This window comes from Salvelinus sp. IW2-2015, linkage group LG26 (assembly GCF_002910315.2).
Source record: "Salvelinus sp. IW2-2015 linkage group LG26, ASM291031v2, whole genome shotgun sequence".
In the NCBI taxonomy this organism is placed as follows: Eukaryota; Metazoa; Chordata; class Actinopteri; order Salmoniformes; family Salmonidae; genus Salvelinus; species Salvelinus sp. IW2-2015.
In genome coordinates this window covers 38,358,546-38,373,388 of record NC_036866.1, presented here as the reverse complement: position 1 = coordinate 38,373,388, position 14,843 = coordinate 38,358,546, and the positions used below count along the sequence as shown (strand labels likewise).

The 14,843-nt window shown below is 46.0% G+C and overlaps 1 protein-coding gene across 2 annotated transcripts in view; it reads left to right on the top strand.

The window, feature by feature from the left end:
- Positions 1 to 12,313, top strand: part of ccnd2a (cyclin D2, a) — a 209,481-nt gene extending 197,168 nt beyond the window's left edge. For both annotated transcript variants that reach the window (XM_070435262.1, XM_023972196.2), the window contains 2 exons: positions 5,490 to 5,638; positions 11,982 to 12,313. In XM_070435262.1, the coding sequence (XP_070291363.1) occupies positions 5,490 to 5,638; positions 11,982 to 12,155 (323 nt within the window). In that variant the 3' untranslated portion in view covers positions 12,156 to 12,313. The remainder of the gene's footprint in view (positions 1 to 5,489; positions 5,639 to 11,981) is intronic.
- The last annotated feature ends 2,530 nt before the right edge of the window (positions 12,314 to 14,843 follow it).

Here is a 14,843-nt window from a genome sequence, read left to right as displayed (position 1 = left end):
AAGGAGAGTTGGAGACTCCCTTAGCGTCTCTAGTGAGATATGATTCAGAATCTACTGGACTGCATGGCAGAGGTCCTTCATCTTTATTACCAGTGTTTGTTAACTGAAAAATCTTCCGATTTGATTAGTCAGAGCATCCAATAAATTCTCCTACCAACGATCCTCTCTGTCTCCGTCCGCTCCAACTCCATTGATGTCTTCAGCATCCATCCTTGAGGCTGGAGGAAGCTTTCTCACAGTATGCACACAGGAATGTGATACACCGTGTGTCATAGAATGGTATGTCCTGAGCTAGCCTCACTTCACTGTGGTAATCAACACCTCATCTGAAAGACTGGGAGCAGTTCGCCCATACATCCACCATAAGGCCAAGGAATTCATTTGTAGACGTTGCACTTGTTCTAGCAAGTCTCTGATTTGAGCCCCTGCCTACTTGTACAGTTGAAGTCGGAGGTTTACATACACTTAGGTTGGAGTCATTAAAACTCATTTTTCAACCACTCCACACATTTCTTGTTAACAAACTATAGTTTTGGCAAGTCGGTTAGGACATCTACTTTGTGCATGACACAAGTAATTTTTTCAACAATTGTTTACAGACATATTATTTCACTTATAATTCACTATATCACAATTCCAGTGGGTCAGAAGTTTACATACACTAAGTTTACTGTGCCTTTAAACAGCTTGGAAAATTCCAGAAAATGATGCCATGACTTTAGAAGCTTCTGATAGGCTAATTGACATAATTTGAGTCAATTGGCCTACCTTCAAACTCAGCGCCTCTTTGCTTGACAACATGGGAAAATCAAAAGAAATCAGCCAAGAAATCAGGAAAAAAATTGTAGACCTTCAGAAGTCTGTTTCATCCTTGGGAGCAATTTCCAAACACCTGAAGGTACCACGGTTCATCTGTACAAACAATAGTACGCAAGTATAAACACCATGGAAGGTGTTTAGGAAGGAGACACGTTCTGTCTCCTAGAGATGAATGTACTTTGGTGTGAAAAGTGTAAATCAATCCCAGAACAGCAGCAAAGGACTTTGTGAAGATGCTGGAGGAAACAGGTACAAACGTATCTATATCCACAGTAAAAACGAGTCCTATATCGACATAACCTGAAAGGCCGCTCAGCAAGGATGTAGGGCCGGATCTTGCTCCAAAACCACCATAAAAAAGCCAGACTACAATTTGAAACTGCACATGGGGACAAAGATCGTACTTTTTGGAGAAATATCCTCTAGTCTGATGAAACAAAAATATAACTTTTTGGCCATAATAACCACCGTTATGTTTGGAGGAATAAGGGGAGGCTTGCAAGCCGAAGAACACCATCCCATCTGTGAAGCACGGGGGTGGCAGCATCATGTTGTGGGGGTGCTTTGCTGCAGGAGGGACTGGTGCACTTCACAAAATAGATGGCATCACGAGGGAGGAAAATTATGTGGATATATTGAAGCAACATCTCAAGACATCAGTCAGGAAGTTGAAGCTTGGTCGCAAATGGGTCTTCCAAATGGACAATGACCCCAAGCATACTTCCAAAAATGGCTTAAGGACAACAAAGTCAAGGTATTGGAGTGGCCATCACAAAGCCATGACCTCAATCCTATAGAAAATTTGTGGGCAGAACTGAAAAAGCGTGTGCGAGCAAGGATGCCTACAAACCTGACTCAGTTACACCAGCTCTGTCAGGAGGAATGGGCCAAAATTCACCCAACTTATTGTGGGAAGCTTGTGGAAGGCTACCCGAAACATTTGACCCAAGTTAAACAATTTAAAGGCAATGCTACCAAATACTAATTAAGTGTATGTAAACGTCTGACCCAATGGGAATGTGATGAAAGAAATAAAAGCTGAAATAAATCATTCTCTCTACTACTATTCTGACATTTCACATTCTTAAAATAAAGTGGTGATCCTAACTGAACTAAGAGGGGAATTGTTACTAGGATTAAATGTCAGGAATTGTGAAAACTGAGTTTAAATGTATTTGGCTAAGGTGTATGTAAACTTCTGACTTCAACTGTATGTTAGGAGGGATTTTCTAAGGGGACGGACATTATCCACGAGGAATAACATCTGAGGTTTGGAAGTAAAGTAAATGTTAGTGGCTGGTGGGTTTTGAGTTTGACCTGAATGTTGTTCTCATGACATGAGAAGTCTCCCTGAGCACAGCTGGGGTTTCTGGGTAAAGATGCCTCGGGTCAGCTGTTTATCCAATCTTATCGGTTGAATCCTGTCTAGAAACAAAACACAACAACAGAAAGCCAGGGATGAGGGATTCTAACTGGGCTCCAAACAAAAGCTGCCAATTCATATTCTTCCAGTTCGGAGGGGTCTGCGTCCTCCCACGCTAAGCCAGAGTGCTGTTGCTCAAGTCTCTGGGTCGCGGTGGTGCAACACTGAAGCAAGTTGTTACAGGATCCAACCGTTAAGGAGGATTCCTGTTTTTGTTTCTGGCAAATCACTGTGCCTTTGGGGCTCTGCTGTGGTGACCCAAAACTCCTTTCGTTTTTCAGGGTTTCTTTTTTTCAGTTGGAGTAGATCTGCTATTATGGAATAGGCAACGTTAGGAAACCTGCTAAGATAAAGAGTGGCAGATGAATATTTCCTAGGAAAGGAACTTTCTCTTTCCATGCTGCAGTAGTAAGCATACTGCAATACAAGCCAAAGTTCACAGTTGTGAAGCTTGTAGTGCCTCATCTCTCTAACCCATGCTCGTTTACAGTCTAACTAAATGTCTGTGAATGTTGTGTTGCCTACCTGGCCCTCTCCATTAGTGGTGAGAAACAGCGTAAATCCAGGCCCCAAAATGATGTTTGTCTATGACCTTAATGAATCAATAGGGCCCAGCTCCTCAAAATGTACCTAGTAAGGAAAATAGTAATACACTTTAATAATACACATCTGTATAGAACACAGGCTTTTGATTTGTTGCACTAGACAATATTTTTTTTAACTTTTTGGCTGTTACTCAAGTTTAAATGTGTGTACAGTGCATCTCACCCACCCAGGAGTTGGCCCTGGTGAGCATGGCAGGCCAGGCAGGCAGGCTGGGTAAGCAGAGTGGAACGGAGAGGAGGCCTGGGGATGGATGCTGTGGGGGAGGGGGAGGAGAATGAACCATTGAACGGGGGTGAGAGGCCTGAAGGCCGGGCCAGCCAGCCGCTGCTCGCAGGGAGCTTTCCGTCGCAGGCGTCCCCACTCAGGCTACATACACTGTTTATCGTCTACATGAATATCAATGAGGCTAGCCTAAAATACAGCCATTCTTCCCCCACTACACACAGCAGCCACCACTGACCCACAAGCCCCCGAGTAACAGGCTCTGTCGGCTGCACGCGAATGCCCCTTGTTTTGCAACAGACCTGTCTTGTCCTCCGGGCGCCAAAAATCTGCTTGCTGCCCACTGCTCCACTTAGGCCCCTTGCTTATTTTGTGTGTTCGTGAGCGTGCGCACATATAGACCTGTCTCTTATACACATCTAGATGTGTATAAGAGACAGCTACATACACTGTTTATCGTCTACATGAATATCAATGAGGCTAGCCTAAAATACAGCCATTCTTCCCCCACTACACACAGCAGCCACCACTGACCCACAAGCCCCCGAGTAACAGGCTCTGTCGGCTGCACGCGAATGCCCCTTGTTTTGCAACAGACCTGTCTTGTCCTCCGGGCGCCAAAAATCTGCTTGCTGCCCACTGCTCCACTTAGGCCCCTTGCTTATTTTGTGTGTTCGTGAGCGTGCGCACATATAGACTTACAATAGGTCCATGTATGCCTTTGTCCTTTTTTTCACTATAGAAAGCTCTGCTGTTAAAGTCGTGATGTAATGCTCTGGGTTCTCTGCCCTCGTTCCTGTTGGCTGGAGGTTGTCTTTAATAAATCTGCCCGTGGCAGTGGCCCAGCAGCTAACCCAGGGGTGTATAATAAGTTCATTTATTTGTCAACACTGAGCCACAACATGAGAAAGCGCCTGGTTCCTCACGTTATCAAAGGACTTTTACCTCTTTGATTTGGAGAGAGAATAACGAGAAAAGGAAACACTCAGAGCCACAGGCACAGTTTGCTTCTGCTGTGGAGCGTGGCAATATGTAAATGTACCGGCTGTTTCTCTATGGCCCTGTCCACTCCTCAAGCCCATAGGTGGTCCGGCTACAGTGCAATAGCTGTGGGGGAAGGTGGGAGGGTGACATTTTTCTTCTACCAAAGACTCAAAAGGGTCCGGACACGGACTAGAGACCAATGTGCAGCAGAGCGTTGTCCCCCCTCACACCCGCTCCTCCCTCCTTGTCCCCTACTCTCCCACTTGTCCCTACTCTCCCCAGCCCCCCACCCACTACTCTTTGTACAGCCCTCGGATTGAATTGGATTGAATTGGTATCAGTGGAGAGGGTCTGTTGCCTGGTCTCTCAATTGGGTGAGATGAGGTGATGATTTCAGACAATGGAGCCACACACTCTCCTGCCTTTCCTCTCAGGCCTGCCGCTGGCTGCACTCAATCAATATGCAAATAAATAGGAGCTCCGATAATACAGGTCACTGGCTGTTGTAGCAACAAGGAGCTGGGCATGTGTGTCACCTCAACCAGCTTGTTTCTGGAAAGAAGGGACAAAAATACAGGAGAAGAGAGATAGACAGTGGAGTGATAGAGAGAAGGAATTGAAACTTGGTGGGGGGAGGGGCGTAGGAGTAGAAGGATTTTTTTTTTTTTTCCCCTTCCTGGTCTCCTGGCCCGTTCACGAAGCTGTCTTATTTGCATTATGAATGACAGTGAGGGGAGCTATCAAGGTTATTGGTCTTTGAGACGCACGCCTACGACCACACGTGGAAAAAGGACCTACAGCAGTGAGCATTGGCAAAGGGACTGTGGATCTTTATTCCACCCTTTCTAAGCGCTATGGGGCTTTTTTCAGCCAGCGCACGGTTTACTCAGGAGCTGGAAGAAAAGGTGCCAGACCAGGGAAGGTGACTGGGGCAGAAGGGTGGAGGAGCAGGGGGGTTTGGGGTTTTGCCTTTCAGCTCTTTTACAACCCTCATTACACAGGGCCCTGGTCATTAGTGGGAGCCAGAGCTAAAGAGGATTATTTATGACCGCCAGATTAGCCAATCAGATTGTCTCTAGGGGGAGCGTACTGTCTGTACCCCTATTGTGTCCCTTGAAGAAAACTATTCACCTCTCACTCATTAAATGTAGTGGCATTTGATGGCTCACCTGTAGTGTGTGTGTGTGGTGTGTATCTCTGGAAGTGTGAATCAGTGTAAAGGTGTTTGAACTGGGGATATGTTCCTCTAAAATGGACATGTTATAAAGCTTTCGGGCTGGGTACCTTTTTGAAATCGGTTTTACCTCTATAGAACTGTTTTCGAGCAGATGGACAAATGCTTCCTCCATTACAGCCATTTAGCCTTAGAGTACAACTTTTTCATGCGTGTGTATTTGCATATGACTCATCAGCGTGTTTTTTTGTCCTCCAACAGACTTCAACTTCGCAATGTACCCCCCGTCCATGATCGCCACAGGGAGTGTGGGAGCGGCTATCTGTGGCCTTCAGTTGGACTCGGGTGACCAGTCACAGTGGGGGGACAGTCTCACAGACCTGCTGGCCAAAATCACCAACACTGAAGTGGTGAGTGACCTGTCTTTCTATCCAAATCTGATGTAGGAGAATGCTCTTTCAAATGTATATTTTTCTTTTCGGGGATATTTTCTCAGCCTGATCAGTAGAGTAAGAGCAGAGGTTGACGTCTATTCACGGACTCTTTCTCAGAAGCATTATTCAGTTGGGTACATCTGAGTACCTGCACTTACAGTAAAGTTCATTTGAAATATATGAGTCAAAGTTGAACCACAACTAAGTCTTTGATCCATTCAGCCAATCAGCATCTCCTGCAAATTATAATTTATTTTTCATTGGGCCAATTGTGCACCTCCCTATGGGGCTCCCAATCATGGCCGGATGTGATACAGCCTGGATTCGAACCAGGGACTGTTGCGCCAGCCCATACAGAAATACCTCAACCACTGATTTACGATTGATAGACAGCCTTTGACTGGGTCTGTCAATCGAAACGTAGCTCACGTTCCACCTAATTCATCCCAAAAGGTCACATGCCACGTCTGCTTGGAGTTGCTATGCAAAGGTAGTGAAATGTCATCCTGTGATTTCCCCCTTCAATCCAGGTTAGTTTCCGACAGCCCAGGCAGCAGCCCACGCCTGATATAAAAGAGCTGTTAATCCATGCAAACTGGGGAAGCAGAGCCAGGCCGCCCTATGTGTGGTTCTGGGGGTAGAGCAGCACTGTGGCGGGGTGGTGGTGGAGGGGCGCTCAGCTCAGTCCAAACACAGACATCCAGGCTGGGCCTCAGCTGGCTCCTGTGCCTGGCTTTCGTCAGAAGGGGAGCGGGCGGAGCTAGCTGGGTTATCTGCGGGGGTGGGGGAAGGGTCTGCAGGATGGGGGTTGGTGAGGGAGGGCGGGTGTGCGGGGTGGGGGTGGTTAACAGTGCTGTCATTTAAAACCTCGTCTGTCGGTAGCATCCTAACATTCCTGGATCGTGTGTTGCGGGCATTCCTCCTGTGAGGCCGGACTGAGTGACCTGAGGGCTGCCTGCTCTGTCCTGAATGGGGGCCTGTAATGCCAGTCCACCCTGCTGTGGCTTGGGGGGGGGAGACCTAGGGGCATGAGGGTGTGGGGCCGAGGCTGCCTGAGCTGCATGGGCCTCTGTTCTGGCTGGCCCTCTCTGGCTAAACTTAACGCCAGACAGAGCAAGAGACAGACTCTGAGCTTCACAAGGCCTTTCCCGCTGTGGGGAGAGGAGGATAGGAGGGGAGAAAGCTGTTGAAGTGTGAAAAGGGACACCAGGGAAGCATGGCCAGTGTCCCGCCTCACTTGCGATGATTACCCCCTCTCTCTCATGCCCAATAATGCATCTCTGCTGAAGTCTTGCTCCGTAGCCGAGGAAAAACAAATAGCTGGCCTAAGCAGCACAGGCCCTCTGTGTGTGTGTGTTGGGACCCAGGGGTGTTAGGTTTGAGGCAAGGGAGTTGACTGCCMGCTCCATGATCAGTTCCTCACATTCCTGGATGCAGACAGGCCATGGATTCAGAAAACACCAGAGCAGGGACGCCCTTGTGATGCAACGTATGCCACGAGTCCGAGGAGCTTTAGCACAACGCTGCTACAGTAGACTGGTCTGCCAGAACAGCATTTTTGGAAAGAAGATGCTTGACGARGACTTAGCACTGCTCTGTCTATGGTCTCGCTATAACAGAAAAACAGGAGTTGGTGATAACTGGCTGTGTCATTTCACACATACCCCACCTTTTCCAAGCTCCGCCACTTAATGCTTCAATCCTAATGGCTACCGCCACCTCAATGATCAATTTGAAAGCAGTCATCAGTGTGGTACGAAACGGAGTATGAAAGTGCACACACATTTGGTTTGGCGCGCCGGCTGGGGAGATGGCACTGAGCTGGGACGGAGATGGCCAGGCAAAATATGAAGTAAAACRTGGCTGCCGATGCCTACACCGCCCCTTGGCACCCCACTGTCATCTGTGGTATCTAGAGCCGGTGGTTTTCAGAGAGGACATGCGATGGGGCCAAGTCACCGCCGCCTGCCGCCGCCCAGAGGAATTTGTGTATAGCCTTAGATACACCTGGTGTGGCACAGAAAGCAGCCAGTCGGGCACAGCAGCCAGTTAGTGAGACGTCACGCCAAGCCATGATGGGCAAGAGGCTGGCACAGAGGAAGAATGAAAACTGTGTTTCTAGGAGGTTTCGATTTGTTGGGATTCCTGTAAGACCTGAGGGATTCTCTGTCGCTGGGGTTTTGCTTTGCTGACATCTACGGTGCTACCATCTGCCATCTGTTTTGATTCTCAACATCCAAGAAGCCGGAAGCATTGCTAGCGAAAGGTAGCACTATAGAAAGTGGTTTGACAGAAAACATACTGTAGCTCCGTTAATCTGAAACATCCATTGAAGCTCAATGCGCAGAAGGTCTTTCTCTGTTCTAGCACACAGCAGGCTGAGACAGGAAGAGAGGAAGGGGGAGACGGAGGGGCTAGAATACTGTTTCCTCGTTTTTGTCTGCTTTTCTTGGCAAGTGTCCCCTCTCCCTCTCTCCCATTCATCTTTTCTCTCAGAGTAGCTCACCAGGACACAGGAAACACACACACACACACACCCCTGTCCTCCACAGCCCCTTCATTCTTTCCCTGACCCCCTCTCTCCCTTTTCTTCCCTTCCTGCACCCCTCCACTCATCGTCCAGCCCTCCTGACTCACATTGCGATCTTCTCTTAGCCAAAGTTATTTGTAATTTCATCTGGAATTTGTGTATATTGAACAATGATGTATCTATTAATGTGGGTGTCACTCTTAGAACTATAGCCAAAGGGAATGGGATAGCACCTTGTGATGCTCAAACATGACATTGCTCAACATGGGGTCATGGGTCATGGGTTCTACATCGGGTCATGGGTTGGGCATACCCTCCAGGGTATGGCATGACACGCCTCCTAAACACACAGCATGCTGTCTCAGCCTCGGTCTCGGCACAGAGTAGCACTGCCAAGTGTGGTACAGTAGTTAAAAAATTCCACGGTTTCACACATTTTTCCCTCTGGTTTTGGCGGTCTGCTCGACTTCCTCCTTTGGGCGCTGTGACGTCACAGTGGATGCCTGTGGATAATTCGAGCAGCGTGGTTCCTCCTCACATGGCTGTTTGATTTGACTGTCAAAATCATCTTTATAGATATGGCTGTCTTTGGGTGGAGTTCTGTTTCAGTTTCAAGTTTTAACGTGCACAAGTACAGTGAAACACCTTTCTTGCTAGCTCTGAACCTAACAATAAAGTCAACAATATCAATGTAGGACTAAAAATAACACAAGGTAGAACAAAAACACACCAGGAATAAAAATAAGAACATGAGAAGAAAGCATGCTATATACAGGGTCAGTCAGTTCCAGGACCATATTTACAATTAAAAATATAATTTACCTTTATTTAACTAGGCAAGTCAGTTAAGAACAAATTCTTATTTTCAGTGACGGCCTAGGAACAGTGGGTTAACTGCCTTGTCCAGGAGCAGAACGACAGATTTTTACCTTGTCAGCTCAGAGATTCGATCTTGCAACCTTTCGGTTARTAGTCCAGCGCTCTAACCACTAGGCTACCTGCTGCCCCATGTGCAGGGATACTGGAGTGGTAGGGGTTACTGTACTGTATAGGGGTAAGGTGACTAGGCATCAGGTATATGATAAACAGTAGCAGCAGCGAATATGATGATAGTGAGTGGATGGGTGTGTGTGTAGCGTCAGTATAAATGTGTGTGTGTGTGTGTGTGTGGTGTGTGTGTGTGTTGTGTGTGTGTTGTGTGTGTGTGTGTTTGTGGTGTGTGTGTTGTGTGTGTGGTGTGTGTGTGTGTGTGTGTGTGCAAATGTGTGTGTGTGTCAGTGTGTGTCAGTGTGTGTGTGTGTCAGTGTGCGTGAGTGTGTAGGGCCCTGTGAGTGGGCATAGACAGTGCAAAAATCGAATACAAGGGTCAGCTAGCCATTTTGTTAGTGATTTWGCAGTCTTATGGCTTGGGGATAGAAGCTGTTCGGGAGCCTGTTGGTGTCAGACTTGAATTAAGGGGTGGCAGTGGGGGAATGGGGACTCAGGATTGGGTACAAAATTCCTACTTTGTTCCCAGTGTATTTCCAGCGCTGCCTTCCTTAGGATCTAGATACCTAAAAACCTATCTGAAAACAATATTGGTGTTTCCAGTAGTCACACATTGAAGCCATTAAAGGTTCTCAAATGAAGCCTGTGGGCCTTGGCATTAGGTCCAATCTGCAGCTATAAAGAGCAGCAGAGAGGGGAATGTCTTTTAAGAAGTAAAGGCCTGCATTCTTGCGGTAAAACACAAAACATGTTTTGTGCTTTAAAAAAAAAAAAAWTACAACTAATGSAGCACATGTTGGTGGGAAGTTGGGCACCCCTGGAGCAGATTATGGGGATGCTGGGTGACGGTCGGGTTTCCTCCAGGTCAGACGCCTGAGGCCCCCTCAACATGTTAGTGGTCTTACAGCTCCACTCCTAGGCCCACTAACCCTAGCCCTCACACAGCCTTCTCACATCTGTCCCCATCCAGGGTCACTAGAGGTAGAAAATCAAAGAAATGTCTTAACTGTTATTTAGGTATGAATTGAGCCCATTGATCTGATTAATTTGCCTTGTCCTCAATTGGGCGCAAATACAGAATCATAATAATATGCTCAGTTAATCTAGCCTAAGTAGTGCATTATAGATGTGGCGTTCGTTAGCTCAAGGCTTTTCCTGGAGATTCTGACATTGTGACCTTTGACACGGTGACCTTTCGTCACTCAGCCATGTTCAACTCCTGAGGAGCAATTCCCATGTGATAGGCCTCTGTTCTCATTTGACCAAGGCAGCAGGCAACACTTGCCCAGGCCCAGAAGCCATATAAACCAGGTTCAAACGGTGGCCCATCAGGTTTAAATTACCTGTAAATGTCAAAGGAATGTTCCCCTCTCCATAAGCTTCTGGCCATGGGGCTCTCTCAGTCATATTTCCCACAGCCACCCCTGTGTGCTTAAAGGCCCCGTGCAGTCAAAATGCAGTTTTGCCTGTGTTTTCTATCATATCGGAACAACAGCTGATGAACCTAAACGCTGTAAAAGTGTGAGAACATTTGATCTGTGTTTTTTTCCTGATAGTTCCTGTTTGAAAATACAATCGACACATTGCCTTTTTAATCAGCAGGTTTTGCGTGGGTGGGGTTTTGGCTTGCCTGGTGACATCACCAAGCGCTATATTAGTTAATAAACCAATAACAAAGAGAGTTCCAAATCTTTCTGCCAGACAGTCCTAGCAAAATGTTAGCTTGAGAAAGTTTTTTGCTAAAAAGCTACTTTTTCTTCTTTTTGATAATTAGAATTTAAAACGAATATAGTAAGGTACTTAATTACRCAGCAATGATTTGATATTGTGCCTTTAAGACCAACAGAGGACAGGGGGAGGGAAGGCTGAGGGTGCGTTGCTGTTTTAAACCACCAGAGGGCAGCAGTGTCATACACTGCAAGCCATACGCATAGTTATTACAGGGCAATCTTATGTTAATAGTCAGATCAGAAGTCTTCCTCTTTAATACTTCCAACCTGAGAGCTGAARCTTGAGGCCACAGCAGGCAGACGGGGGGCTTAGGAGTGTTGAGAGGGTGCTTTCGCTGGTGGATTCTCAGGTTCCGCTGGCTCTCTTTGATGCTGAAACACAATCTGCCTGGCTCTCAGGTGGCCCCCTGCAGGCAGAGACTGGCTCTCGTTAAAAAAGCACCACCTTTGTGTTCCCACAGGATAGTGGATGTAATTAACATAGCTTAGCTTCAGCACTGGGGCCTATACCTGTGTTTTCACCGTTGTCAAGGCTACTGGTGTGTTGTGCGTGGGATGAATAGGGAGATGGGGGAGGCGTTCAGTGCTGGGCCATAGTGGGCTGAGGTAATGCTTGGCCTGGTCCTCTTCTCCGCTCAGCCTTAGCTGACTGTGGGGGCGGCAGGCAGGGTAGCGGTCATCCAAACCCTGCATGGGCTCGGTTCCCAGGGGCCCCGTACAGTACACCACGGTACAGTCAGGAGACTGAAGGTTTGTGTCACTTCTGTTCTGTCAGGGCTGGGGCTATGTATTATGGAAAGGATAAGTTACCTTATAAAATAACAGGCAGATAAGTGGCTGTGACCCTATATGCTAATCAAGTAATCTACAAAATATTCCCATGTTTGCTTTGGCTATAATTTGGAAGGTTTTTTGTATTTGTGGAATAATGTGGTCTCCCCAAACATTTTTGAACTCCTTATTATTAAGCTATTGTTGTGTATATATGTTCATCTGACTGTATTTGCATATCCATGTGTACTGTGCACGGTTCCTATATTGACGGACATGTCTGTTTGGTTGTGTGTTGCAGGACTGTCTGAAGGAGTGTCAGGAGCAGATTGAGAGGGTTTTGGTGAGCAGCCTGCGCGAGGGGCGGCAGCAGCAGCAACAGCAGCAGCAGGAACAGCGTGGCCCCAGCAGTAAGYCCATGGACGAGCTGGATCAGTCCAGCACCCCAACGGATGTTCGCGACATCAACTTGTGAGCCTGCAAAGAGAAGCAGCGCATCCGGAATACGCATCAAATCAACATAAAAAAAACAACAAAAAACAAAAACGACAAAAACAAACTACCCCTTGAAAAGAAATGCTAGCAATTTTTTTTTKGAGATTTTTTTATTTTGTAATATAAAAACATGCGCCCATGTATTGTATGAAAGGAAAGCTATTTTTAGATATAAAATAGATATACTTTAAAAGCTATGAATTGATATGAGGACGCTCTATGGTGCCTCAGGTATACAGAAGGCAAGCCAATTATATGTTGCGTTCTGTTTTTGATTGTATAGTCATAATAAAGTTATATCGAATAAGACAACAATAGCTTAATAATAAGGAGTTCAAAAATGTTTGSGGAGACCATTCGAGGCTTGCATATATGGGATCACAATCGGMGCAAGGTTTTTCTGTTTTGTTTGGTTAATTATTTTGGTTAATGTTGGTCTACCGGAGATACTCCTATCTCCCAGTAAGGGCTCCGCTGACCGTGAATGGCAGGTCTCAACGTGGCATGGTTTGGCTGTGTGTTGGTGACGAGGGGAGCACTTTGCAGGAATTGCAGAGTGTTGTACTAAGAAAGAGACAAGTAGGGTCCATTGAACAGCCAAGTATATAATAGTGAATTACATTATTATTATTATTATTATTAAGAAACGTATTTGTGAATATAGAGTAATAGACGTCAATAAGCTCTTTATGTCAGGCTGATTGTGTGTGTGTGTGTGTGTGTGTGTGTGTGTGTGTGTGTGTGTGTGTGGTGTGCTGTGTTGTGGGTGTGTGCTGTGTGCTGTGTGATGTGGTGTGTGCCATCTGTGTGTGTGTGTGTGCATCTGTGTGGGTGTAACTGCCATGATGTGAGATTTTTGTATCAGCTCAACTGTGTGTGTGTGTGGAAGTGTTATGGCTTGGCGCTTGAGTGGAAAGACTAGACTAGTGGTAGACTATGGAACAGGCAGAAGACTCATTCTCTGCAGGGCATCTATGTTATATCACTGCCTTAAGTTAATATGCGTTGTCGGCCGACAAAGAGCTGGGGTCTGAGTCCACTTAGTGGGTGAGAGAGAGAGGGGCGGCTGTGTTCCCTCGTTTTTGTCTAGAGGAGTTTGGCAATGGACCGTCTGCTTTCAGAAGTTTCATTCGAGGTGTTTGTGTTTTTCACTGCCAACATACCAATCAAATAGCGTTTGTATTTTTATGTTGTTGAGTTTTTTTTTTGTGTTAGGGAAGGAGCTTCAGGCTGCTTAGCGTCAGCAGGGAGGAGTGTGTGCCCCTCTTGATGGTACATTAGTATCTCAGAGGAGAGGGGAGGCCTGTGGTCTGTGGTGGTTGTAGGGGGTTTGGGGGGTGGACAGGTATAGATGGAAAGAAAGGGTTTGTTGCAGTGCAGAAGCGTGCTGCTGTGTAGAGGAAGGAGATGTAGTGGAGTTGCTGGAAGATACAGGAGAGGAGCCTAAAAGCCTCATATGACATCTATCTGATTTCTGCGTTTTGGGCAGACTGAGGCCACGGGTGGCATATTAGGATCAAAACCAGACTCATTATTTGAGAATGAACTTTCTGGGTTCAATAGAGGAGAGAAAAATGTATTGGAGCAGGGGAAGATTTGTGATCAATGCATCTGTAGTCCCTCATAGAGTTATTTCAACGCGCCTGTGATTTCAACAGCAAAGCACTTTGAAAACACGCTCCCCAATGGACAAATGAAATGGTTACGGTGTGGGGATCTATGGATGCTTTCTGTTTTCTTGTTAGCTTTTACTTTGTAGGGCTGGTTTCCCACATTCAGATGTACCCACTTGGCAAGCAAGTGTCAAAATAATGCCTAACACCTTATGACATGAGCACATTCCGATCTAAAAACATTCCGAAATAAAGAAAAGTGCAAGGTGAAAGGGGCGTCTGACCATTTTTCGTGTGTTTTAACAAATAACTAATGCCAATGCTAATTTTAAAAAAAAATAAAAAGAAAGGCTACAGACAAGGTTAATGATTATGTTTTTATTTMAAAAGTTATCACATTCTAAAATATTTGTTCTACTTGAATTTTCTATTTGATCTGCTTCACAACAACAAAAAGTCACATGGGTGGGAACTATACAGAAAACGTTATCATAGAACATTTGGTGTTCTGAGGGCAAATTAGGTTTTCTTTCAAAAAGATGAAGCTGTTCTATGTTCAAAGCTATACCTTATTGATGGTTTTGCTAGTAAAGCCTGTTGTCTTCGGTGATACCCCTGTGTGGTTGTGCTGTCCCCGAGGCTGTGCAGGCCTGACTGATGTCTGTGAACCCGTAGTGATAAAACTCTATGAAAGTTCTATCTCTGCGTGTACCCCTCTCGTCCAGTGAGATTTGCTGCTTCAGTCACTTCATTGCCATGGGGTTTGATCAGTCACCCAGACATCAGAATTAGACTAATTCACTTCCAAGACTGACACAGGGTACATCGCCAGCACAAGGCAGCCTTGATCACGCAATATTCTCATTGCTACATTTAAAGGTGTATCAAGGTTTTTGTGTGTTTTTTTGTGTGTGTGTGTGTGTGTGTACGTTTGTTTGTGTTTGCATGTGTGGTAGGTATGAGGGGAAAATGAGGATTCAGTGTTTTAGCAGGCTACTCAAAATAAATGTTTTTCAGGAAAACGTTTTCTAGAAAACAATCTTATAAACAAGGCC